General features: G+C 40.4%; 1 protein-coding gene across 1 annotated transcript; it reads right to left on the minus strand.

Annotated features, from left to right (window-relative positions):
* Positions 1–1264: 1264 nt before the first annotated feature.
* zmp:0000000760 (collagen alpha-1(XXII) chain) lies at positions 1265–26757 on the minus strand. Its single transcript, XM_052477882.1, has 27 exons — positions 26550–26757; positions 25043–25155; positions 23232–23355; positions 21328–21721; positions 21103–21180; positions 20767–20862; positions 20457–20510; positions 17581–17634; positions 17197–17250; positions 17052–17105; positions 16726–16779; positions 16444–16497; positions 16291–16344; positions 13837–13890; positions 13591–13635; positions 13443–13496; positions 13189–13242; positions 13043–13096; positions 12697–12768; positions 12574–12609; positions 10041–10085; positions 9874–9906; positions 8517–8663; positions 6666–6842; positions 5845–5935; positions 2326–2403; positions 1265–2035 (listed from the first exon to the last, which is right to left on the minus strand). Exons 2-27 carry the CDS (start codon positions 25119–25121, stop codon positions 1827–1829), a joined length of 2298 nt encoding a protein of 765 aa, XP_052333842.1. The 5' UTR covers positions 25122–25155; positions 26550–26757; the 3' UTR covers positions 1265–1826.

Raw genomic sequence — 26757 nt, forward strand, 5'->3', positions numbered from 1 at the left:
CAAAAGAGTAACCATTGGCTAGTAATAGCTGCAAGCCAAAAGAGTAACCATTGGCTAGTAATAGCTGCAAGCCAAAAGAGTAACCATTGGCTAGTAATAGCTGCAAGCCAAAAAGAGTAACCATTGGCTAGTAATAGCTGCAAGCCAAAAGAGTAACCATTTGGCTGCAAGCCAAAAGAGTAACCATTGGCTAGTAATAGCTGCAAGCCAAAAGAATAACCATTGGCTAAGCTGCAAGCCAAAAGAGTAACCATTGGCTAGTAATAGCTGCAAGCCAAAAGAGTAACCATTGGCTAGTAATAGCTGCAAGCCAAAAGAGTAACCATTGGCTAGTAATAGCTGCAAGCCAAAAGAGTAACCATTAGCTGTGCAAGCCAAAAGAGTAACCATTGGCTAGTAATAGCTGCAAGCCAAAAGAGTAACCATTGGCTAGTAATAGCTGCAAGCCAAAAGAGTAACCATTGGCTAGTAATAGCTGCAAGCCAAAAGAGTAACCATTGGCTAGTAATAGCTGCAAGCCAAAAGAGTAACCATTGGCTAGTAATAGCTGCAAGCCAAAAGAGTAACCATTGGCTAGTAATAGCTGCAAGCCAAAAGAGTAACCATTGGCTAGTAATAGCTGCAAGCCAAAAGAGTAACCATTGGCTAGTAATAGCTGCAAGCCAAAAGAGTAACCATTGGCTAGTAATAGCTGCAAGCCAAAAGAGTAACCATTGGCTAGTAATAGCTGCAAGCCAAAAGAGTAACCATTGGCTAGTAATAGCTGCAAGCCAAAAGAGTAACCGTTGGCTAGTAATAGCTGCAAGCCAAAAGAGTAACCATTGGCTAGTAATAGCTGCAAGCCAAAAGAGTAACTGTTGGCTAGTAATAGCTGCAAGCCAAAAGAGTAACCATTGGCTAGTAATAGCTGCAAGCCAAAAGAGTAACTGTTGGCTAACTGTAACTGCTAGCAACAACTAACAGCAACGTTTGGGTTACAGCATATTGGCCATATAGGGGCCCTAAACAATGGTGTAACTGATGACAGAGGCTGTCATAAACTGAGGTGGAATAAATGTTAATGTTTTAGGAAATTATTATGCAAGTATCATGTAAGCCTTTTGAGGGAGGTTTTGAGTGTTTTGGGATTTAGGTAGGTAGCATGCCTCGACAGAATTGCGATAAACACAATGAATTGAACCCTTGATTTTATATTCTGCACAGCTAATATATGGTAATAAAAAATAAACAGTGGAGCAAATGTTGTAGTAAAACAAGTTAGCAATCGTTTTTGGACTTTTATTATAAAGAACAGTGATATTTGAAGACAACTAGGATCAGTTTCAATAAAATGTGTCAAATAAACTTTCATAATTTTTAACAAAAATAATACCGTAGCTATTGGTGTCTTTTTCAAATGAACCATGAGAATGGAGTGTTGTTTTCAGGCCAACAGTACAAGTTTCTACAACAGATTTATTTGAGAAAGTAAAATGGATATCTCAGTCATTCAGGGTGGAGATTGGATGCATATTTACATTGAAGCATTTATTTAGACTTTGATTTGAATACATTTATCAACAAAAAATCTCTCTCTCCCATTCTACATCTCCCTCTACACCTCTCCCCCTCTCTTCTCCCCTCTCCCTCTCTCCCTCTCTCCCTCTCTCCCTCTCCCCCTCTCCCCCTCTCTCCCTCTCTCCCTCTCCTCCTCTCTCCCTCTCTCCCTCTCTCCCTCTCTCCCTCTCCTCCTCTCCTCCTCTCCTCCTCTCCCTCTCTCCTCCTCTCCTCCTCTCTCCCTTTATTAATAAATCCATGCAGTTTGGTCAAAAGTGTCCTCTTTGCCTCTATGGGTGTCTTCTCAACCTCTGGGGTGCATTCTGAGGTGATCCATTGGTTGTGTTGTTGTTTAGCAGAGCGCACCCAGTGGTCTGACACACGCCTGGGACTCCTCGTAGTCCTGGGTGACCTCTCAGTCCAGGCCGGCCTACATGGCCTCTCTCGCCCTCTCGTCCTGGTGTGCCATTGAAGGCTCTGCCAGGTCTTCCACGTTGGCCTGGTGGATAAAGAAGTGGAAATGCATATTCGTTTTCAGTGGGTAAAGAATGACTGTGCCTACGAACTACTACACGGCTTTGAGAGTTTGCAGTAGACTTTAAATTGACTTCCCATCTACTTTTCATTGTAAAAGAAAATGAAATGACGCAACATCTGCTTACCAAGAAACCGGCATCTGTTGTTATATAATAGAACTGGGCCCGTCAAAGCGGTTGTTGGATTTCCTTTGCTATGCTGTAAACCATTATTCAGACAATAAAAAGGACGCAGAATGAAATGTTGCGTTACCCTTTGGTCCCTGGTCCCCGATGTAGCCAGGTAGGCCATGGCCCTCTGCTCCCTTATCTCCTTGATCTCCTTGATCCCCTAGGAACCAGACACAATGTTTTCACCGCATGAAGGACAACAGGAAAACACATGATATGTACCACCCCTGACAGCGCATGCCCCTGGGACAAAGCTGGTACAGAGGAACAAGCTGTTCATGTTGATTAACAACCATGTGTGTTACTGAGATCATCACTAGATAGATGTATAAAAACGTCTTGTAAATATTCTTTGATTTCATTAGTTTGGCTGGGGGAATGTACCATAAGTGTGAAGTCATGCTGGGCCCTAAAGCAATGCATTATAATTCCCCACGAGAACATACACAATGCCATACTTAGTTATGTCCAGAGCCATATATATATAGACAGAGTTGGGTCAGGTTTTAGAACAGCTGCCATGTTAGCTCCTTTATTCTTGAAACGTTGGTGATGTGTCCATTTTTAGAGGAAGAGCGGCACACTCGGTCACGGTGTGTTCTTGCCCTTTCGTTGGGATTAGAGATGTAAAATAATAATAATTCAACCGTTAATGCGTTTTTTTGTTTGTTTGTTTCATATATCTTCACAAGTTTATTTCATCTCATTATTGATCCGATTTTTCCCCTGGACATTTTGAGAAAAATACTTTTTGTATTTCTAAACTTTTATTTCTAAAATGTCAAAGTTTGCTCGCGTGTTTTTGTACCCACCTTCGTCTATGGAATCATCTTGGGGATATTAGAAATAGCCTAACGGACATGGAGGAGTTTATCAACTTTTCCCACACAAGGTGTCTTTTGTTCGTGAATAAGGCAGCGTGCTTTTGGAAGACTAGACCATGAGGGAACCTATCGAGCGCACAACTGTCGATTAGGCGACTGGTTGCTTGAGAGCATCAAAATAAAATGGTAAGGAATGCTCCGTTTTAAAACAATTTATTTTTTATAAATGTTTTCATTTTTTTAAAAGTTGTTGCTTTAGGGTTTTCATTATTTTTTAAAAAGTATTTGCTACTTTTCATTATTTGAGAACAAATAACATGGTATGGTCTATTGATGATTTATTTATGACGTATTCCTACTTTATTACTAGCCTATTAACTTATTACTGTATAAGGACTTCCTGCTGTATAAATGATGTACTGTATCCAGTGTGGATGACTACACAGGATGTGTTGTTTCTTACCTGATAAGGAATACCTAGGATAGGATAAAGTAATCCTTCTCACCCCCCCCCCCTTAAAAGATTTAGATGCATTATTGTAAAGTGGCTGTTCCACTGGATGTCATAAGGTGAATGCACCAATTTGTAAGTCGCTCTGGATAAGAGCGTCTGCTAAATGACTTAAATGTAAATGTAAAATACAATAATACCTCTGATAGTTCCCTATGAAATTACCCACAGAGATTTGTATTGATTATCATTACATATAAACTGAACTGTGTTGTCGTGTCAACAAACAATCTGGTTTTACTGGACATCTTCATAGGTTAAAGAAAACTATGAGAAATAAACAGCACAGGAAGTGTCAATTATTGCTTAGCAATGGCTAAGGAGGAGGAAGTGGCGCTCTCGGAAGGTTTAGACAGAAATCGCATTGGCCCAACTCTCTCTCTATATACAGTGCCTTGCGAAAGTATTCGGCCCCCTTGAACTTTGCGACCTTTTGCCACATTTCAGGCTTCAAACATAAAGATATAAAACTGTATTTTTGTGTGAAGAATCAACAACAAGTGGAACGACATTTATTGGATATTTCAAACTTTTTTAACAAATCAAAAACTGAAACATTGGGCGTGCAAAATTATTCAGCCCCTTTACTTTCAGTGCAGCAAACTCTCTCCAGAAGTTCAGTGAGGATCTCTGAATGATCCAATGTTGACCTAAATGACTAATGATGATAAATACAATCCACCTGTGTGTAATCAAGTCTCCGTATAAATGCACCTGCACTGTGATAGTCTAAGAGGTCCGTTAAAAGTGCAGAGAGCATCATGAAGAACAAGGAACACACCAGGCAGGTCCGAGATACTGTTGTGAAGAAGTTTAAAGCCGGATTTGGATACAAAAAGATTTCCCACGCTTTAAACATCCCAAGGAGCACTGTGCAAGCGATAATATTGAAATGGAAGGAGTATCAGACCACTGCAAATCTACCAAGACCTGGCCGTCCCTCTAAACTTTCAGCTCATACAAGGAGAAGACTGATCAGAGATGCAGCCAAGAGGCCCATGATCACTCTGGATGAACTGCAGAGATCTACAGCTGAGGTGGGAGACTCTGTCCATAGGACAACAATCAGTCGTATATTGCACAAATCTGGCCTTTATGGAAGAGTGGCAAGAAGAAAGACATTTCTTAAAGATATCCATAAAAATTGTTGTTTAAAGTTTGCCACAAGCCACCTGGGAGACACACCAAACATGTGGAAGAAGGTGCTCTGGTCAGATGAAACCAAAATTGAACTTTTTGGCAACAATGCAAAAATGTTATGTTTGGCGTAAAAGCAACACAGCTCATCACCTGAACACACCATCCCCACTGTCAAACATGGTGGTGGCAGCATCATGGTTTGGGCCTGCTTTTCTTCAGCAGGGACAGGGAAGATGGTTAAAATTGATGGGAAGATGGATGGAGCCAAATACAGGACCATTCTGGAAGAAAACTTGATGGAGTCTGCAAAAGACCTGAGACTGGGACGGAGATTTGTCTTCCAACAAGACAATGATCCAAAACATAAAGCAAAATCTACAATGGAATGGTTCAAAAATAAACATATCCAGGTGTTAGAATGGCCAAGTCAAAGTCCAGACCTGAATCCAATCGAGAATCTGTGGAAAGAACTGAAAACTGCTGTTCACAAATGCTCTCCATCCAACCTCACTGAGCTCGAGCTGTTTTGCAAGGAGGAATGGGAAAAAATGTCAGTCTCTCTATGTGCAAAACTGATAGAGACATACCCCAAGCGACTTACAGCTGTAATCGCAGCAAAAGGTGGCGCTACAAAGTATTAACTTAAGGGGGCTGAATAATTTTGCACGCCCAATTTTTCAGTTTTTGATTTGTTGAAAAAGTTTGAAATATCCAATAAATGTCGTTCCATTTCATGATTGTGTCCCACTTGTTGTTGATTCTTCACAGTTTTATATCTTTATGTTTGAAGCCTGAAATGTGGCAAAAGGTCGCAAAGTTCAAGGGGGCCGAATACTTTCGCAAGGCACTGTATGACTCTGTTTATCTGTGTTAAGGCTGCTTCATTCAACTTTTGGTTGTCATGGTATTTCTTTGCATATTTGTAGGCAAAATGAGAACCAGTTATGTGTACTTTTCAACAAATATGTATTGTTGTAGGTCATAGAAATGACTAATCTAAACATACTGTCATAGTGAACAGCAATGGCTGATATATACAATAGACATACATTTTCAGATATTGCATCAAAGGAATGCTGAGATCAATTTTGTTCTGGCAGTCATTCATTTGTACAGTATTTCTCACCTGGCTGTCCTTGTTGGCCTGCGTCTCCTACCTCCCCATAGAATCCTGGTTGTCCGATCTCTCCATTCACACCGGCAATACCATCACCACCCTAGAAGCACAACAACGAAAAGACTCTTAAGTGAGGTGAGCTTTGACAGAGATAAAATATTAGATATTTACATGATAAGGTTATCGAAGGCCAAAACATGGGGCTTGACAGGATTATTTTTAGACATTTGTGTCTTTATGAACTTGAAAGACTCTGTGGTTTGAAAATGTTCGTTTAGGAAACCCGAACAGTCTGTCTTAATGCTTAATAATTGTGGAAAAGGCTTTCCACTCCAGGGATGCTGGTGAATCCCTCCAAGAACCGATCAACACAGAGCAAGTGCCTCTTCTGCGACTTCTTATTTGTCTTCACGGGAACATGGAAAGTCTGAATGTTTTCATTCCAACCTATACTGCCAAATACTTCAGCTCTCTCACTCCAAGTCCTTCCAATATGTAAGCATTTTACTTGGCCCGGGGAGACACAGAAACATAATAAAGTATGGAGTGTGCACTTCCTGAGCAAAATTACCTACAAATGAATAATCATGGATTCATACAGACAGTGTCTATGTTCAGTTGTTAGAGGATTTCTAATAATTAAAAATCGCACAAGAAATATTCCAGGCATTGACTTTGGGTCACACACACACACACACACACACACACACACACACACACACACACACACACACACACACACACACACACACACACACACACACACACACACACACACACACACACACACACACACACAGCATAGTAACCTCCTAACATATGACACTCACTGGAGGTCCCGGGGGTCCCTTTTGTCCAGAGGGACCGGGGGCACCCAAGGGTACGTCTCCATAGAGTGGGCACACGGCGGCACACGTCCTCTTCACCGAGTTGGCAAAGGTGGACATCTGTTCCAGCACCACTCTCTTGCAGACCTCAATCACGTGTTGTGCGGAGAGGGTTGGGCCCTGTGGAAACAAATCATGACTGCATCCATCACTTGGGACAACGACAACGCGATAAGGAATATGACAGAACTGGAAAGGCTGAGCAAGGCTGGCACAACCAGCAGCATGCAGGACTCTGTGAGAAAATGGGTGGGTGTATGTTATGAACAGTGAGAAAACACAGCCAACAATATTTCTTTTAGGCTCATTATAGATTTACAGCCATACAAAATGCAACCCTTGCTGTGAGTCACACAAAAAAACAATACTAATGAGAAACCATTTACAAGAATTGTCGACACCACATTGATACCACACATGGTCTAACAACATGTACATCAATCTCCTCTGAATCAATGTAGAGGAAAGATTGACTGCATCACTACTGGTCTTTGTGAGAGGTATTGACGTGTTAAAAGTACCAGACTGTCTGTTCAATCGGTTAACACCCAGCTCAGACACTCATACATACCCCACAAGACATGCCACCAGAGGTCTCTTCACAGTCTCCAAGTCCAGAACAGAGGCTAGGAAACACATAGTACTACATAGAACCATGACTACATGGAACTCTCTTCCACCTCCGGTAACTCAAGCTAACAGTAACATTATTTTAAAAAAACAGATAAAACAACCACAAAACACAACGCAGACTGTGAAGAGACACACACACACACATGAAGACACACACACACACACACACACACACACACACACACACACTCTAAAACACACACACACATTATTCTTAGTAATTTAATGTAGTAATGGAGCAATATAAACTTGTATAACACAATGTTTTGTTTAATGTAATGTTTTATCTCTGTTTTATTTATTTTACCTTTAAAACACAGTTGAGAACACATTCTTATTTTCTTAGTAATTTAATGTAGTAATGGAGCAATATAAACTTGTATAATGCACAATGTTTTGTTTAATGTGATGTTTTATCTCTGTGTGGACCCCAGGAAGAGTAGCTGCTGCCTTGGCAACAGCTAATGGGGATCCTAATCAAATACTAAATTCTAAATATGCTAATCGCTACAACGACTAAGTCTGTCAGAACAGCTTTGATGAGGTTAGGGTGGGGTATCTGTGAAATGTCTTTCATTTAAAAAAAACAGAAGATACGTAGCTGGCAGAGGAGGCTGGTGGGAGGAACTATAGAAGCACAGGCTCATTGTAATGGCTGAAATTGAATAAATGGAATAATATCAAACACATCAAACATATGGAAACCTCATGTTTAACTCCATTCCATTGATTCCATTCCAGCCATTACAATGAGCCTCCTATAGCTCCTCCCACCAGCCTTCTCTTGTAGCTGGCATGTTGTTGCGATGCAGGTTGCAAATATGGTGGCTTGTTTTGATCAGTCAGTGCTACAGTAACATGCACACTGAAGGGTGCCAGGTAGTATTGTTCTTTATACAACACAATTGAAAGCAGGTTCCAGTCTCTCTAACGACTAGGCGTTGATGAGTCATCCATTGCATGTGTGACTTTATGTGTTTTACTATGTGAGTCACAGCTGAGTTAAGATAATACTGACTTCGTCCTTTTTTCCATTTCAGACCCAGACAGTCAATAAATAGGCCTACTTTGATTTCAAAGGTTTATATGGCACTAGCCCAAAACAAAGTAAGTTACTTGACCTTTTCAGATCTTGCTGAACATGGCAGTCTCTGTACTTACCGGTGGCCCTGGCGGCCCCTGAAATCCGACTGGTCCTCCATCGCCACGGAGCCCCTTTGTTCCGACTGGGCCTGTGCGTCCAGGCTCGCCCCCTGGCCCACGCTTCCCCCGACCACCGTGGGGACCCTGTGCACCCGCATCTCCAACCTAGATCACAGACAGAGCATCAAGGGACATGTTCTGTAATACACACACAAGCTACTGATAGGTATGGTAGTAAGCTGCCCAGGAGAACAATCTCGCCCACACAGTGCTCATTTGGTAGAACAACTAGACACAGCATTAAGAGACATTGTGTGCAGGTAGCCTAGCGGTTAAGCACATTGGGCTAGTAACTAAGAGGTCGCTGGTTAAAATCCCAGAGCTGACTAAGTGAATAATGCTCCCTTGAGCAAGGCACTTAACCCTAAATGCTCTGGATAAGAGTGTCTGCTAATATATGTAAAATGTCTCATGAAACAGAAATAAGATATAGTGTAGTATAGTGTATAGTGTAGTATAGTGTATAGTGTAGTATAGTGTATAGTGTAGTATAGTGTATAGTGTAGTATAGTGTATAGTGTAGTATAGTGTATAGTGTAGTATAGTGTATAGTGTAGTATAGTGTATAGTGTAGTATAGTGTATAGTGTAGTATAGTGTATAGTGTAGTATAGTGTATAGTGTAGTATAGTGTATAGTGTAGTATAGTGTATAGTGTAGTATAGTGTATAGTGTAGTATAGTGTATAGTGTAGTATAGTGTATAGTGTAGTATAGTGTATAGTGTAGTATAGTGTATAGTGTAGTATAGTGTATAGTGTAGTATAGTGTATAGTGTAGTATAGTGTATAGTGTAGTATAGTGTATAGTGTAGTATAGTGTATAGTGTAGTATAGTGTATAGTGTAGTATAGTGTATAGTGTAGTATAGTGTATAGTGTAGTATAGTGTATAGTGTATAGTGTAGTATAGTGTATAGTGTAGTATAGTGTAGTATAGTGTATAGTGTATAGTGTAGTATAGTGTATAGTGTATAGTGTATAGTATAGTGTATAGTGTAGTATAGTGTATAGTGTATAGTGTATAGTGTGTAGTGTATAGTGTATAGTGTATAGTGTAGTATAGTGTATAGTGTAGTATAGTGTATAGTAGTGTATATAGTGTAGTATAGTGTATAGTGTAGTATAGTGTATAGTGTAGTATAGTGTATAGTGTAGTATAGTGTATAGTGTAGTATAGTGTATAGTGTAGTATAGTGTATAGTGTAGTATAGTGTAGAAATCCAGATCTTGACTATAACCCATCTTATGCAATGACTGTTGTCTCCATTTTGTTTTATGTGACTATTGTACAATAAAGCAAAGAAACTATATCTTACCTCGCCTTTGGGGCCCTTTTCTCCTTTTTCTCCCTGTGGAAAGTAAGAAACCCCAGAGTGAATGCATTTAGATAACTTGGGCTTCATGACTACTGCTCAAAATGAAGTAGATACAATTTAATATAATGAAATGTGTATATGACAAAACAAAGCAATAGTATAAGTACCGTTTCACCATTGACACCTTGGATCCCTTCAATGCCTATATCTCCCTGGAAGATACAATTGAAACAAAACTTGATTAGAATGGCCTGACATCTTTTTCACAGGCTGTCTGTCTGTCTGAACATGTAGTCCTCGTGGACTGAAGCACAGCATTTCCTTTGACTCTAATTTATTTGATGTTTAGGACAGCGTTTATCTCACATCCATTCATCACCACTAGTCTTTGATGGCCCGCAAATATTTGCTTTCTTCTTCTCATCCAAGAGCAGGATGTGTGTGTGTGTGTGTGTGTGTGTGTGTGTGTGTGTGTGTGTGTGTGTGTGTGTGTGTGTGTGTGTGTGTGTGTGTGTGTGTGTGTGTGTGTGTGTGTGTGTGTGTGTGTGTGTGTGTGTGTGTGAGGTGAATGTGTCTCCAGAGTCCTTTGCCTCTGTCCTGATGGATGGCAAATGTCAAATGAACATGTACTTCAGAAATACTGCAAAAACTACTTTGTTTTATAGGGAACCTAATGTTCCAACATGCTCTATGTTTTTAACAGCAGGCCACACCGTGCCTCCTTTTAGACTATGTATCCATGTGTCTATGGGGCGGCAGGTAGCCTAGTGGTTAAGAGCGTTGGGCCAGTAACCAAAAGGTTGCTGGTTCCAATCCCTGAGCTGACTATGTTAAGCATATCTGTTTACAGGTATCCGTCTGTATAAAATAATACTCTGTATTATTTGTCCGATGTCTAACTCTATTTTACTGTATCTCTATTTACTGTTACTGGGAGAGTGTTAGATTTTTTATTAAGCATGATTGAGGTTGTGTGTATCATAACATGATTCAGACTTTCGAGAAAAACGTTTGTACAAATAATGATTTACATTTTATAATCCATTGATACATTTCCTAATCCGTTGAGCCTGTTCAGCGCTTTTAAAGCCAGCACGAAAGGCTCTTGAAATAGGTTCTATTCTGATTTGAGAGCTGACACTGTAAGGAGAACAGAGAAGCCCATGGTTTTACTCACACACACTTTGTAGTCTGACGCCACTACGAGCCAACTGATGATGCAGCCAACATGGAGTGATGCTACGCACTGCAGTACAGTGGGGATTGTCTCACAGCAGACAAGATCAAACCTCAAAAACGAGTTGAAAGTCAGATGTTTGATCTAACTACATCAGGGGTTCTATGGAATGGGAGACTGTGGTTTAACACTGTGAAAAATGTTTCCTAATGCATAAAAGGACGCATTGATTATATAACGAATAACGCACATGTAATTGTGGTCCTGTAGCTCAGTTGGTAGAGCATGGCGCTTGTAACGCCAGGGTAGTGGGTTCGATCCCCGGGACCACCCATACGTAGAATGTATGCACACATGACTGTAGGTCGCTTTGGATAAAAGCGTCTGCTAAATGGCATATATATATATATATATATATATTGTAAGAAAACCATCCTGAAAACACATATAACAGGTCCCATCCAGACCACATAGTACAAAGCAAGCTTTGAGTTTGGTATCAGCAGCCAATTAAATAGCTAGAACAGACTGTGAACAGACTCCTGGGGGAAGTTTAGCACCAACGTTAACTTCCGGTCCAGATGGGGAGAGAATAGGATATTCTGGATGAAGAGCCAAGGCTCTGGGAAAGCCAATGTGTCACAGCTTAGTGAACATGCCACGAGAGAACTGGATATCCAATCAGGTGGGGAGAACTAAGTGAATCGTCCACTTGTTTGTTTGTTCCAGCCTGGTCATGGGGGTTGACATGGGGTTGTTGACTTGTGAATGGGGGGGTAGTGGGCTACAGAAGATCTCTCAGTGGTGACACATGAAACCACAAGAACTGGCAGCAGTAACCTAGCCATTGTATCAGGCTGCTCTGTAAAATGACCAGAAAGGACAGGTCATATATTTTATCTGTGTACATCTCTGGATATTGATCTAGTGCAGCGATTGGCAAAAGGCGTCTGTCTCTCCAGTGATTTTTGTTCTTCAAATAGGGGGATTAGTTTGCTCAGAAAGACTGTAAAATCACCAGGAATTTGGCTAAAATGAATTTAATTTAGCAAATATGTTCCGAAGTAATCCCATGTATAAAATGAAATGGCTTAGTTGTTGTCTTACTGGAGATGTGGACTCCGGACCATCCGCTCCTCCAAAAACCATTTGCGGCTGAATCGAGTTGACTACCCCTAGGCTAGTGTTTCATCTGACCTCTTTGAGACTGTTTGGTAATAGTCGGAAAGTGTTGGTACTGTGTTGAATACAGTAGCAAGTCTCATTATCAAGTCAGTTCATCTCGAAGATGTGCTTTTATGTAGAATTCTGAAGAACGTTATCCAAACTCACAGGCACTTATATAAGTATTGGTCCCAGTTCCACCTAAGCTTTGATATCACAGACAATGTAATGTTATTGAGGTGTAGACTCTGACCAATTCATGTCTTGACACTTGACTTCATTAATCAAGTCCTAACACACTTCATTCCTCGCTACATGTTGCTCTTCTAGCAGTATAGTAGGTGAATAAAGTTGATTACCTTGGGGCCTGGCCGGCCAGCTACTCCCACATGCCCCTGTTCGAGAAACAACATATTTTAGTGGTTTGGAGAGAATTAACTTATATTTCAAAGAGTTTACAAAGAGTCATCCGGAACACTCACGACAGGTCCTGGGGGTCCAATGAATCCGGGTCTTCCTGGCTTTGCTGCTGATCCTTTATAACCTCTGGGGCCCTGGAGAGAGAAACATGTCTTACATTTAGCAGAGGGACTACTTTCTTTTTTCTTAAAGGGAAACTCCACTCAAAAAATAATATTTTGGTATTTTTTTCATCAGTGCACTGTACAGTCCCAAAATCCATTCCCAAAATCCATTCCCAAAATCTTTTGCATGTCAGCAGTCACGTTTTCAAGATATTGGACTTTGAAGAAGTAAAGTGTCACCGGCCGCATCATCATGGCTCCATAAAGTGAGACGTGTGAAGATGTGAAAGCCAACTGTACTTACCGTTTGGCCTTGAGGCCCCATCTCCCCTGCCGGCCCCAGCATTCCTTTCTCTCCCTGTTGAGGGTAAAACCCATATACCTTATATTTCCATATATTATTCAAACTAATGAAAAATTATTGTTTGTTTCATGAGATAGTTCTGTTACCATTATTCCGAATTGTCCGTTTCTGCCCTCGGGGCCCTGGGGTCCTTGGTAAGCCTTGAGAAGGGACGGAGGATAGCACAGATCAGATAAAGACAATAGATAGGGTCCACATTCATCGTGCCTCACACGGATGTCCTAAATGTACACCATACACAAGGTCAAAGCATTAGGCGCTTTGGATAAAAGCATCTGCTAAATGGCATTTATTAGTTGTATTAAACAGAAACATGGATGCTAAAAGACAGTGAACCTACCTCTATTCCCATGTCCCCATCTCTCCCGGGCAAACCAGGATCTCCTATAATGCCCTGTGGAGATATGTTGTTATTGATGTTACTAAAAGTTTGCCCATGCTTGTTCATCTCTGAGATTGAAATGTACATTTCAGTCAGAATAATTAACCTTTTGTCCAATGGTGCCATATCTTCCTTTTGATCCTTGGGTTCCCTGGTGGTGACAAACAAATTGAGTAATGAGACTGTTGTTATCACTGATATATATATATACATATGTAATTTAAGTCATGTGCGTCTTTGTATTCTGCATATGCTGTAAATATATATTGTTGTTGTTGGTGAACAATGTACAGTGGAGGAGGAACTGTTTGCATGTTTAGAAATGAGAGACGCGATTAGGTGCCATACGTACAGGTTTTCCCTTTTCCCCAGCAACTCCTGACTCTCCAGGATCACCTACAACACCCTGCCAAGACAACGTAAAGACAAACCACATGTTTATTCTGTTTCACTGAAATGAGACCAACTTTCCTTTCAATTTGTTCCTGCTTGTTGTGACCGGAGATGTTTTAATGTTTCACTAAGGACGTCTACATCTACAGTGGAATTAGGAGACATTTGAAGGATAGTTCTTGCCTTGTAAGCTGACCTGCAGATGGTCCTCCCTCTAGGAAATCACTAGGGTTGAAAGTGCTACCGTTACTTACCCAATTTGTTGTGTTGCTATGGTTTGCATACTTAAAACTATTCCCAAACCTGGCCACAGGTACTAATGTTGTTTGTGGAAAGAGCCGAAGTGCCAAAACATATCTTTCCGCCATGGCCTCATCGCAACATAAAATTGTATTAATTTCTCTGTGTGCGTGCATGAAGGCTTGGCAGGTGGCAGAAAGTGAATTTACAATTGATTTATGGGTTGTAGCCGTGTTAATTTAATCAAAAACTAGTGAATAGAGACTAAAATATTAGTCAAACACCTGTTTTTCAGTGACAATTGACGAGACTATAACTGACTAAATAGACCCTGAAAAACTGTTGACTAAAATGAGATAAGACAAAAATTATCTCTGTTCCTAAAATCTGACTACTAAGTGGACTGGAAAAGAGTATTTGGAGAGAATGAGAGCTTTCAGTGATAAGCACTATTAATGACATTGAGCAGGAGCTAATGACTGTTTCACCCAGTGATGTAGTTGAGTCACTAAACCTCGAGTCCGAATCGAGTCCCAAGTCCACTGTGCTCGAGTCTGAGTCCACCAATGAATTGAGCCAACGTTAATTCCTTATTCAACATGTCAGAGAGACATATTTGTTCTACATAGCATATTTCTATCTGAATGTTCCAAAATGTTAGCTATAGCTAGCTATGAGGTGACATGACTGGACAAGGTGTAGCCTAAACAAATGGAAAATGGTCTGGTTCGCAAGTAGCCTAGTTTTAGAACAGCCTGAAATATGCCTTATGAATGTAAAATGCGGCCCGCAAATGCTCGATATAAAGAGAAAAACGCAGTGGCATGTCTTTTGAACAGTAGCCTAAAGGGCTAGAATCAAGCAATATTCTCTGAGGAGAAGAGGAAGACTTGGCTACGTTGGCTACAGAACATGTATATAAAACATTTGTGGGAAAAGTGGGAGGTTTGAGCGAGACTACAAATTCAAAGACGGCCTACTTTTCTATACGCAAGGGAGAGAAAAACATAGACATTGTATGAGTCTGTTTGTTTTGTATGTAATATCTATGTAGCCTGAATTAATAATTTACATGGCCATTGTTACATATTCTTATGTGTGTCCTATTTCTGCTGTTGGGAATGGAATAGGTTGGTGTTATGGTTAAATCTCTGTTGGTAAGACAAGGCTATGTGTGTTTGTGCACATGGAAATCAGTGATTTATGTTTACTATAGGCATAGCTGCAGGAAGTAGCAGGGCTGAGAAATAAATAATAATAATACATATATATATATTGAAAAATATATACTTTCTTCACAAAAGTAGTGCTCTGGGCCTTTAATAGTCCTGTATTAGCAGACCAATATTTCCGTCTGCAGCACCAGCGCTGGCAAAAAAGATTGTCCACCCCCCTAAACTACTTCCCCCGGCTATGACTATAGGTTAATAGGACAATACAAATGTGATGTTTTAGTCAAAATGACTAACAGGCTGACTACACCGCTGACTACACAAAATATATTTAGAAATCTATGTTATTCAATTATTGCACCCACATGGCTCGCGCCAACGAGCGTCTGCGCTGCCAAGGGCTAAAATAGAACGTTCTATTTCTGACACAGATCGCGCTGCAAGTCCTGCCTCTCCCATCTCCTCATTGGTTTATAGAAGCAGGCACCCACGTGCCATCTCCTCATTGATTATACCCACGTGGCTGACTGAAAGATGAAAGAAGTCAGTTGCGGTAATGCACCTAATTTATGAAAGTTGCCAATCGCAATATAAAGTCAAGAGAAGAAAAAGCCTGGAAGGAGGAGAAATGACTAGAAATTATTCGGTTGACCTTTTAATGTGTCAATAAATTTTCGGACTAGAGGACCTTGTGCATTTCAGGTAAAGTAACAACTCAATGTTTGTATCCCAGGACAAATTAGCTAGCAACAGCAAGCTAGCTAAAAAGGTCAAATTAGCTAGCAAGTGGAAGCTAGCTAGCTAAATTGCCATACATTTTTAATGCTTTTCGACTTATTAGATTTATGCACGAAGGTGCAGGCCCACTGCCGGTTTGGGTTCCGTGAAAGAGTAAACTAAAAAAGTGTGCCAAAATGAACACTGGGTTGTAGATACAGTATTATTATTATTATTACAAGTGGGGTTTGGTGTGAACATGTGTGATGTGGCTCTTAACGTACCTGCTTTCCCTGTGGCCCATGAGGTCCTTCAACACCGGAGGCCCCTTCTTCTCCCTACAAACAATACAAGCATAAAATGTTATTGAAAATGTAATAATTCATAGGAGAGAACATGTAAAAATAGGAGTTTCTGGTGGATAAAATGATATTCACCTTCACTCCTGTATATCCTGGAATTCCTTCATATCCAAGTGGACCTGGATCACCCTTCAAGAAGACAGAGAAGTTAGTCAATGATGATAAAACCAATGACAATTGGGATTGATCACTAGTATACTGCAATTATGGCTGCGTTTACACAGGCAGTCCAATTTTGATATTTTTGGTAAAAGAGCTGACCTGATTGGTCAAAAGACACAATTTGTGGGGGGAAAAAAATCAGAATTGGGCTGCCTGTCTAAATGAAGCCTGTCTCCCATCTTTAGAAAGACATACCGTTTCTCCTTGTACTCCCGTCTCACCCAGCTCTCCAGGTGACCCCTGAGTTCCCTGGAATCATTATTAAAACATTAAAATGAGACCCTCTTAATCTTCTATTAAATAGAACAAGCCCCGCACTCAGAAAAATAACACACTCATGAAAAGTTTTAAAAAATGTGTTACTTTTCAACTTGACTACAAATGCTCAGAGCCATATGTATTCTATATACAGTACATGTATGGTTCTGCAATGTGCACAATGATGTGTTTAACACACCTAATGGAAGCCTATGGGATTTGAAGAGACCCTATCATCCATTACGAAGGACAACACAACCTACCTTGAAGCCCCCAGCGCCATGTAATCCCTTCAGACCTTTGGGACCTCTGTCGCCCTGAAACACAGTAGCTCGTTAGCACTAATCTGCACCGTGACACCAGAGACCAGCTAAAGAGATTATGGATATGTGTTTGAGGGTGGATTACATCAAGGCCGTGAAGTCCTCTCATCCCCTTGTTCCCGCTGATTCCTGCGATGCCCTGAGGGAGACAAGTTGTTGTTATCCACAGTGAATATACACACACGATAACATACGCACTATACACACACATACAGTACACATGGATTTAGTACTGTAGATATGTGTCAGTGGTGGAGGAGGGGCCTGAGGTCACACAGTGTGTTGTGAAATCTATGAATGTATTGTAATGTTTTTAAAATTGTATAAACTGCCTTAATTTTGCTGGACCCCAGGAAGCGAATCAGCAGCTAATGGAGATCCATAATAAATACAAATACACATTTTTTCTGACAACTCAACTCGACAGATACAGATCTGATACAGTTCGGGGTCAGATGTCGTGTCTTACCTTAGGGCCTGGCTCTCCAATGTGGCCATAGTCACCTGTCTGTCCCATACCTCCCTGCAACAGAAGAGAAGTTTGAATTAGGTACAGAAGTGACTTGTGGAGGGAGACATTGTGAGCTGTATAGCAGGTGGAAAACCAGATTAGCCAAGATACATCAAAAATATGTCATTCTAGTCAAATGTGCTCTCGCATCATGTAGGACACAGAAGCTCAGCACAGGGACTTTCCTATTTTTCAGTTTCACACAGTGTTCATGTAAAAGCATAAGACTGAACTTAATTAGATGTGAAATAATCAATTATGTCATGGTTGAACTAGAGCAACGTTTCCCAGCTGTCCATTGTGACCATTATGCAGTAGTCTTGGCCGGCAGAATGTGTCTCTGACTGATGCTATAAACAGATTAGACACTGGATCAACACATTGGAGTTTCCCAATCTGTCCAGTGTGTGGGCATCACAGTAAGGTATATGCATTTCATTGTGGCCTTCAAATGGAACATACACTTTATATCCAAGCGCATGAAGCTATGACAGTAACCATAACATTTCCTTAAAGGAGGAAATCTGAACACGGGCTATTAGGGGATCCAAGTAATACATGATGATCATAATGATGTGTCAGATGTTTACTTTAGACCGAAGATCTTATTAGTGAGCGACAGGCTGAGCCACTGAAACACGGAGTTAGTGTTAACACGATGTAGGCCACATTTTATGACCCGAGGAAAGATGTGTCTTAGTTAAGGGAAAATTGAAACATTTATTCTGTTAGTGTTTCCACACAAATTTCCACATCCTCACTCATACAGGACAACGTGTTGGCCTATGAATTGGGGATATTCCACTTAGTAAACCAACACCGTTGAACAATACCAAAAGTCCTCTGTGCCATGGCACTAGTTTATTTAACCATTTCACCTCTGACCTCTCTATGTCAGCTGCTAAGAGGCTAACCTTGGAGACAATAGACGCTTTATCCAGGAGCATGACCGTGAACTTTACAACTTTACACTTAAAAAAAAAAAGCGATTAGTGTGTAGCAGGGGACTAATGGAAGGACCACCCACCGGGACTGACAGTACATATATATCTGAGCCAGGAAATGCCCTCCTCAGGCGCCAACGGAGGTGGCAGTAAACATGGTTGTTCTCTGTGACTTACGTACTGGCAGGAGGTGAGGGCTCCACTGAGTCTGAGAAGACAGATTTTGGCCCCCAACTGAGCTCCATAAACAGCTTGTCCCCCTCATCCGCCTGTTTGTGAGTGAGTACCCAGCATGGCCATTTGTGTGTGCATGTGTGTATGAGAGTGCATGTGTGTGTGTGTGTGTGTGTGTGTGTGTGTGTGTGTGTGTGTGTGTGTGTGTGTGTGTGTGTGTGTGTGTGTGTGTGTGTGTGTGTGTGTGTGTGTGTGTGTGTGTGTGTGTGTGTGTGTGTGTGTGTGTGTGTGTGTGTGTGTGTGTGTGTGTGTGTGTGTGCTTTGAGTAGTATATGGACAATTTTTACCCAGAGTCTCTCCAGCCGAAAGGGCATGTTATATGCCAAGCCAACAACTCATTTCTCATGTACAAGACAAGTCGTCTGTCTTTGAAGACCCAATAGAAGCCCTGCACACTATTAGTCACATGTTCTCTATTCTCTGAGTTGTGGTCCCAGCATACCACCAAGAGCTGGAGCTGCTACATCAAAGAGGTAAATTAGTCTTACAGATGTAGGATCTTTATTTGATCACCCTGTTGCATGACAACCTTCCTGCAATGAAGGACATTTTTAACATGTAGTTTCTTGGTTTAAAAAGGCTTCTGAATTTTGACATTTCAGACTTGATTTTCCCTTCCGATTAAATGTATAAACCTCTACAAAAATGTCCATGAATTATAATTATCATAATAATTTACATTTCCTGTTGCTGCAGGATTATTTTCCTACTGTATCAAACGGGTTCAAATGAAGATCCTACACCTGTAACTCAGCCTCAAATGGAACTAATCATATCTACTGCCTGAAGCCTATAAGCAGGGAGGGTTATGTTCACATGGTCCACCATGTAATTGAATCCTGATGCAGTGAGTATGCCATATCCTTTAATTAAACTGCTTAGTAAACATGTTGTCCTCTGTTCTGCGCTGAATGGTTCTCTATTGTATTTTAAGAGGTGTTCTGTTCTCAACTCTCTCCACTTTTCTGACAATGACAACGCATTTTCCCTTGAGCGCTGAGTGTTATGTATATGAAGGGCAGTAGAATGATGCTAATGACTATGATGACTGTGATGATGAAATGATGACTATGATCCCGATGAAGATGAAATGATGACGAAACAAGGATTCACATGTATGAGAACATAACATACCACTATAATAAGTAATACGACATTCATTATTAGAATATTACTGAACTGACTGCTTTCACTGGCTGAGGATTTGTCAAATTCAGATTCATTATATTAAGTATGAATCTCCTAATGTTAAAGTGAAACCAGACAGTCTATGATGGTTTGCCATATTGATCTAAAAGTTATATTACGTCCATTGTGGTGCGGTGTTCCCTGTTTTAGCTTCTGTTCCCATCGTGCCGTCTCTCAGTTATGTTTCCATTGTATTTTCCACAACTTCACTGCTGTCCCGCAAGCAGGGGTTTTCCTATTTCATTCACACGCAGTTCAATTTAACTCTTTACACTGAAACAACCTCTGTAGTCAATCTGGGGTCTATAGCCCAACATCCAAATGTCTGTCACTGTCAAATCCACAACACCAAAAGAGGGCATACATTCTGAATGACAATTAGCACTCATTATTGTTCTAAGTTGTTGACCCTCACTAAACAAAGTTCAACTTAACACTATAGTGAGAATTGTGCTGTAATGCCCTTACCCAGTTGCCTAGTCTTCCTGGCTCTCCTGTGTTGCCTGGGAGACCTCTATGACCCTGCAGAAGGAGACATACAGTTGGAGTAGTTAGCATTAGCCTGGACCGCAACCCAGCCATGCCAAGTTGGCTCTCCAGCCTGGTCCAATGCTGTATGTGCTGTAACCAACTCATTTATCTATCATTGCCAATGAACGAACACAGAGGAGTTGGCTAACAGCAGACCGAACAGACTAGACCACCAGGCTAAAGGCTCTCAGCTCATTATTCAAAGCAAAGATGCTGTTATGGGAACTGTAATGGGCTTAGTAGTCACCTTCGGTCCTGGGGGTCCCTGGTTGCCAGGCTGTCCGTGCATACACTTACAGGTGGCCCTTCCTGCTGTCAGGCCAATCTCAGCATGCCCGCCACACTAAACAGAATAGAACAGCAGAGAACTTGACTAGTCAGTCCATCTGCAGAGACAGAAATTGTTATTCTGCCCTGTTCACCACTCCCTAGAGACAACACATGAACACACAACACACATTTGGGAGAACATAGTCACTGCTATGGGAGACAATGAGAAAAGAGGCTCCATTTAAAGACACACTCTACTGTACATATCTGTCACTGACGAACATGAACCTGCTGGAAGTTACACCCAACTCACCACACTGGAGAGCTCACAGCAGCCTTCTGAGTAGGCCTTCTCTGGATCACAGGACACATCCATCTGCTGGAGGTCTACCTACAGTTCCAGGACACAAGACATTGTGGTCAGTGAGCTTTCATATGAACGCTGAATTGACCATGGAGCATTGATCAATTCATAGACACAACTGCAAAATACTGTCGGAAACCCAGCATGATTTGGTTTGAACAGCACAGAACTTACTGAGGCGGAGCGATCTCCCACAGCCCTCTTCACGATAGAGGTGTAACCCTGGCGGATGACAGGTCTAGGATCACCGATGGGCTCCACGCTCACCTCCTCGCAGTCCACCAGCAACTTGACCTTATCGGCCTTGACCTGCAGCGCCAGCTTGTGCCACTCTCCATCAAACAGCTTGTCCACCTGGTGGAAGGTGCGTAGCATCTGGGTGCCATGGGGGCTGGTGTAGAAGAAGTCCAGAGAGCGTGTGTCACCCTGAAAACGGAGGCCCACCTGTTCACGTCCATCGGGGTCGCTGACCTGCCACAAGTTCCAGGACCTCTTGGCGGTGTCCTTCGTCACCTTAAATGTGGCAATGACGGAGTAGTCGGAGGGCAGGCCATCGGGGTACACATCGCTGTGGCACGACAATCATGGGGTATTAGGAGACAATTAATATAGTTGAAAACAATGCATCATATTTTCATGCAGAACAAGCACTGGCATTTGTTGTGTAATTGTATTTTGAATAAAATGATAAAATACTTTCGAAACAACAGAATCAGTGTTTCACAAGCTTAACATTGGATGCCTTATCCCACTGCTTTTAAACTTCTGCTCGTAGTTTCAAAGCACCCCCCACCCTAGTTGGAAAATGAAGCTCATTCAACCTACCATTAATGTTTTCAATCACAACAGGCCTGTTGCACAACCTAATTTTATATACCCTCTTCTCTCCCTCTCTGGCTTCCTGTCAGGGCAAATCATTCCTGTTGGCTTTTTGATGCTGTACTTTGTATTTGATGTACAGTAACGTACTTCTGCTACTCAATATAAACATTTCTTAGTTGTCAGGCATCGAAGGTTCATTGAGGACAGCTTTGCTGGCTACAACACAGAGAAGGAAAATACAGATGAACTACTGATGTTCAGTGCCTCCCAGCAACGAGGAGACAGACAGCATAAATAACAAAACAAACAGCTGAGTGTGTAGCATATCTATGCCAAGAAAGTGTCAATCAGGGTTTGAGGATAGTTGGGGAAAATCCTTGCCTTTTCCAATTGAACGATGATGTATTTCTTTTCAAAGGAAACCCTGGATGATAGGCTGATACACTAATACGACTCATAATGCGTTTTGACTAACAGCACGTCATTATGCTCATCGACAAAGAATCAACTGCTATATTCATCCATTGTGATGACAATGAAATTCCAGTGGTGTTCCACCAGCTGTCCATTGGTGACTATCAAGTGATGAAGCAAATGCAAATGTTGAGGTTTTTCGTGCCGGAGAGGAAATCAGATTTCTTGTTTGAAGGTGGGCATAATTACACTGAGTGGAAAAACGGCGGAAACCCCACTGGCAAAGAGGCCGAGAAGAAATGATACACATCGCTATTAGATCTCTCATTTGGGTCCATGCTCTTAGCTCACTTTGGCTAGCTCACATCCGAGGAAAGTAGGAAACCTTAAGATAAACATCATTATTCACCATCAGTGAGGAGAATTGACAAAGTCTGGACTTTTTTTTAATCACATATTGATGGAGGAAGAGCAACCGGATCTCCTTAAGGAGGGTTCAACATACTGGACGTTGCGGATAGAAACACTATGAATAGAGCTAATATGATGACTTTATCTACATGTTCGTGACACATGTCTATTCTATAACAACTAGTTCCACAATGTTGTGCCCTAGTAGATGCACCCCTGGTCTATTGCAGGCCTGTGTGTTCAGTTTGAATATCTGGGAAATTATGCTCTGGACCACTTTGGAAACAAGTGTTTTCCTGTGTTATCATGTTTAACTGTTATCCTCTGAGATTGAAATGCACATCTTAACATACGTTTTGTTTTTTAACCTCATCATCAAATTCCAGTCTATACAAATCCATTTGGCTTCACCGTGTGCGTGCAGACAGTACCTCATGGTTTTGCGTAGGTGGATGGCAGGGTTCACACGGTAGGCCACTGAATCAGGTTCAGATCCAACCACTTTCCTCACCCCTCTGGACTTAGATACACGGAACTCCTCTAGCATGTCATAACCTCAGAGTAAAAACACACAGCTCAGTTTTTCACCAATGTGATGTTCAAAGGTTTGAGGATTAAAGTAAGACAATGAATGAGGAGGATCTGGATGAAACACATAATTTAAAAAGTCGCACATTAGGTTACACAGTGCAGTGGGGGTGGGCATGTGGAAGGACTGGAAAGTTGAATAAATCAAAAATATATCTATATGATCAATCAAACAATGGTTATTGGTATTCATGTTATTGGTATTCATGTTACTGGTATTCATGTTCGTGCTTTTACACCTGCATTGTTTGCTGTTTGGGGTTTTAGGCTGGGTTTCTGTACAGCACTTTGAGATATCAGCTGATGTACGAAGGGCTATATAAATAAATTTGATTTGATTTGATTTGATTTGTTATTGGTATTCATGTTACTGGTATTCATGTTATTGGTATTCATATTATTGGTATTCATGTTACTGGTATTCATGTTATTGGTATTCATGTTACTGGTATTCATGATACTGGTATTCATGTTATTGGTATTCATGTTACTGGTATTCATGTTACTGGTATTCATGTTATTGGTATTCATGTTACTGTTTTTTCTAATACTGGTATTCATTTTATTGGTATTCATGTTACCCAATTTGTAAGTCGCTCTGGATAAGAGCGTCTGCTAAATGACTTAAATGTAAATGTAAATGTTACTGGTATTCATGTTATTGGTATTCATGTTACTGGTATTCATGTTATTGGTATTCATGTTACTGGTATTCATGTTATTGGTATTCATGTTACTGTTTTTTCTAATACTGGTATTCATTTTATTGGTATTCATGTTACCCAATTTGTAAGTCGCTCTGGATAAGAGCGTCTGCTAAATGACTTAAATGTAAATGTAAATGTTACTGGTATTCATGTTATTGGTATTCATGTTACTGGTATTCATGATACTGGTATTCATGTTATTGGTATTCATGTTACTGGTATTCATGATACTGGTATTCATGATACTGGTATTCATGTTACTGGTATTCATGTTATTGGTATTCATGTTACTGGTATTCATGTTATTGGTATTCATGTTACTGGTATTCAACAGCAGCAAACTTTGTCAATCTAATGTTTTGTGAAATAGTTATTTGTTCAATCAGTGTTGATTTGCAGTAACTGTCACTTAGAACAGTATAATTGATGACTCATTACAAAAGGACATTACACTTGGCACAACATGAATTTAGTTGACTATCATGACACTCACTCCCACAGTTTAAGAGTGTCATCATAGAGATCCTATTAAATTATTTGAATTCCTAATTCTATGGGTGTCATTTCATTCAGAAAAAGTGAAGTCTGGATGTTTTTGTGACATTACAATGACGTCAGTTAGGGTTGGTAGTGATACATTCTGTTAAGGCTAATTCACAAACTGACTGCAGGAAATACTCAAGAAGGGAAGGATGTGTGTTCTTCTGAGAGTGCAATGGTTTTATGTGCCAGTGCTGCTGCCTGCTGGTTATGCAAGAGATAAAGGATCAAATAATATTGCATTGCATGGACCACTGTTCATAAGTTCCTGCACCTACCAACTTTGCCAACATCAGACAGAAAGAAAACATAGACACAGTCTTGAGAAAAGCTGTAAATCAATCAACCAAAATTACTAGACGCTCAATAAACAGGAAAGAAAACATCTTATGGTAGGGCCTACTTACTTGGTAACTCCTGGCATTTGGTCAATCCAACGAGAGCTAGAAGCACTGGGAAAACCAGCATCTCTTTGAAGGCTGGCATTTTGAAAATGTGATGTGTCAGGGATTATATGTGCCTACAAAAGTACAACAAGAGAAACTATAATAGAATTTTTAAATGTTTGCCATTTTTCCCAATGAACTTATAGTGAGGAACAGTGCACTGACTGATTTACTATATGTAGATTTAGGCCTATTCAAATCAAATAAATAAATAAAAACTCAACAATAAACATCTATAATAGAAAATAACAGCAATATTTTGATTCTAGGATACAATTTGACTACATATAATCACAATAATACCCATCATGTCAATCACATATTTTACAGGTTTATGCAGGACTATAAATCACCCTTAAATAATCTATAAAAACGATGTACTGTAAAAAAGTATGTACTTTTCCATTTGGAGTGATATTATGTCATATAGTAATATGAAATCAAGTCCACTCAGGCAATAGGGTCGAAAAGTGCCTATACTAACTTGTTTACAGTTCGGTATGGAAGGAGTCACATAATTACTTTTAAAAAATCTATATCAACTTCACCATTATCCATAAGTGGTATAAAATACTTAAGTAAAAATACTTTAAAGTACTACTTAGGTAGTTTTTTTGGGGTATCTGTACTTTACGATTGACATTTTAGACAACTTTTAATTTTACTTCACTACATTCCTAAATAAAATTATGTACTTTTTACTCCTTACATTTTCCTTTACACCCAAAGTACATTTTGAATGCTTAGTAAGACAGGAAAATGGTCCAATTCATGCACTTATGAAGAGAACATCCCTGGTCTGATCTGGCGGACTCACTAAACACAAATGCTTAATATGTCAACTATATTTGAGTGTTGTAGTGTGCCCCTGGCTATCCATAAATAAAATAAAAACAAGACAATTGTGCTGTTTGATTTGCTTAATACAAGCAATTTGAAATAATTTATACTTTTACTTTTGATACTTCAGTATATTTAATCAAGTGGTATTTTACCATGTGACTTTTACATTCAACTGAGTCATTTTCTATGAAGGTATCTTTACTTTTACTCAAGTATGATATTGGGTACTTTTTCCACCACTGGAAAATATCTTGACCATTGCACAGAAATGAGATATTTCATTGAGTTAAAAGTAGGCTAAAGTTCATTTAGGGTGTTTGACATTTTGATCCCATAAAGCAGTACTAATTATAAGAATCAAAACCCGTACAGTAGAATTTACTGTACTGAATTGATGGGGTTATTCTCTTAGTCTACTCTTAAATTAGACTTAACACTTTTTAACGTCAGTAATTTTGTCCACAATAAATCAATGGCTTATTGATGGAGCTAAGGTTATCCTTGAGGTTATCCTAGGAAATAGTTCCAACCACAAACAAAATCCACCATAATATTTAAATTAAAGTATTTAAAGAGAGAAATATACCTGTAGATGAATGTAGACAGTATTGTAAAAATCACTCACATATTCTTGAAAAAGAGGCCCCCGATGTGGACTGCAGACTGTTCCTTTACAGTTCCCGCAGTGAGGATGTAACCAATTTTAAAGTGGCATCCCTAGGCCAAACCTTGCCTTAAACAGGAGGATCATTCAGTCCCACAGTGGTGGGTCTCAGGAAGACCTGACCCTTGTGCTCCACTCTACCTTCGGTCCCCAGGGGATCTGAAATCTC

This window comes from Oncorhynchus keta, chromosome 24, assembly GCF_023373465.1.
Source record: "Oncorhynchus keta strain PuntledgeMale-10-30-2019 chromosome 24, Oket_V2, whole genome shotgun sequence".
NCBI lineage: Eukaryota > Metazoa > Chordata > Actinopteri > Salmoniformes > Salmonidae > Oncorhynchus > Oncorhynchus keta.

Bases quoted from the DNA above. Each gene is read 5' to 3' on its own strand.
- zmp:0000000760 (XM_052477882.1), bottom strand. From the start codon at position 25,121: ATGCCAGCCTTCAAAGAGATGCTGGTTTTCCCAGTGCTTCTAGCTCTC. The intron at 21,181-21,327 runs GTAAGTTCTGTG...CTGGAACTGTAG, and splicing joins TGGGAGATCGCTCCGCCTCA to GTAGACCTCCAGCAGATGGA. The intron at 9,907-10,040 runs GTACTTATACTA...TACTTTCCACAG, and splicing joins AAGGTGTCAATGGTGAAACG to GGAGAAAAAGGAGAAAAGGG.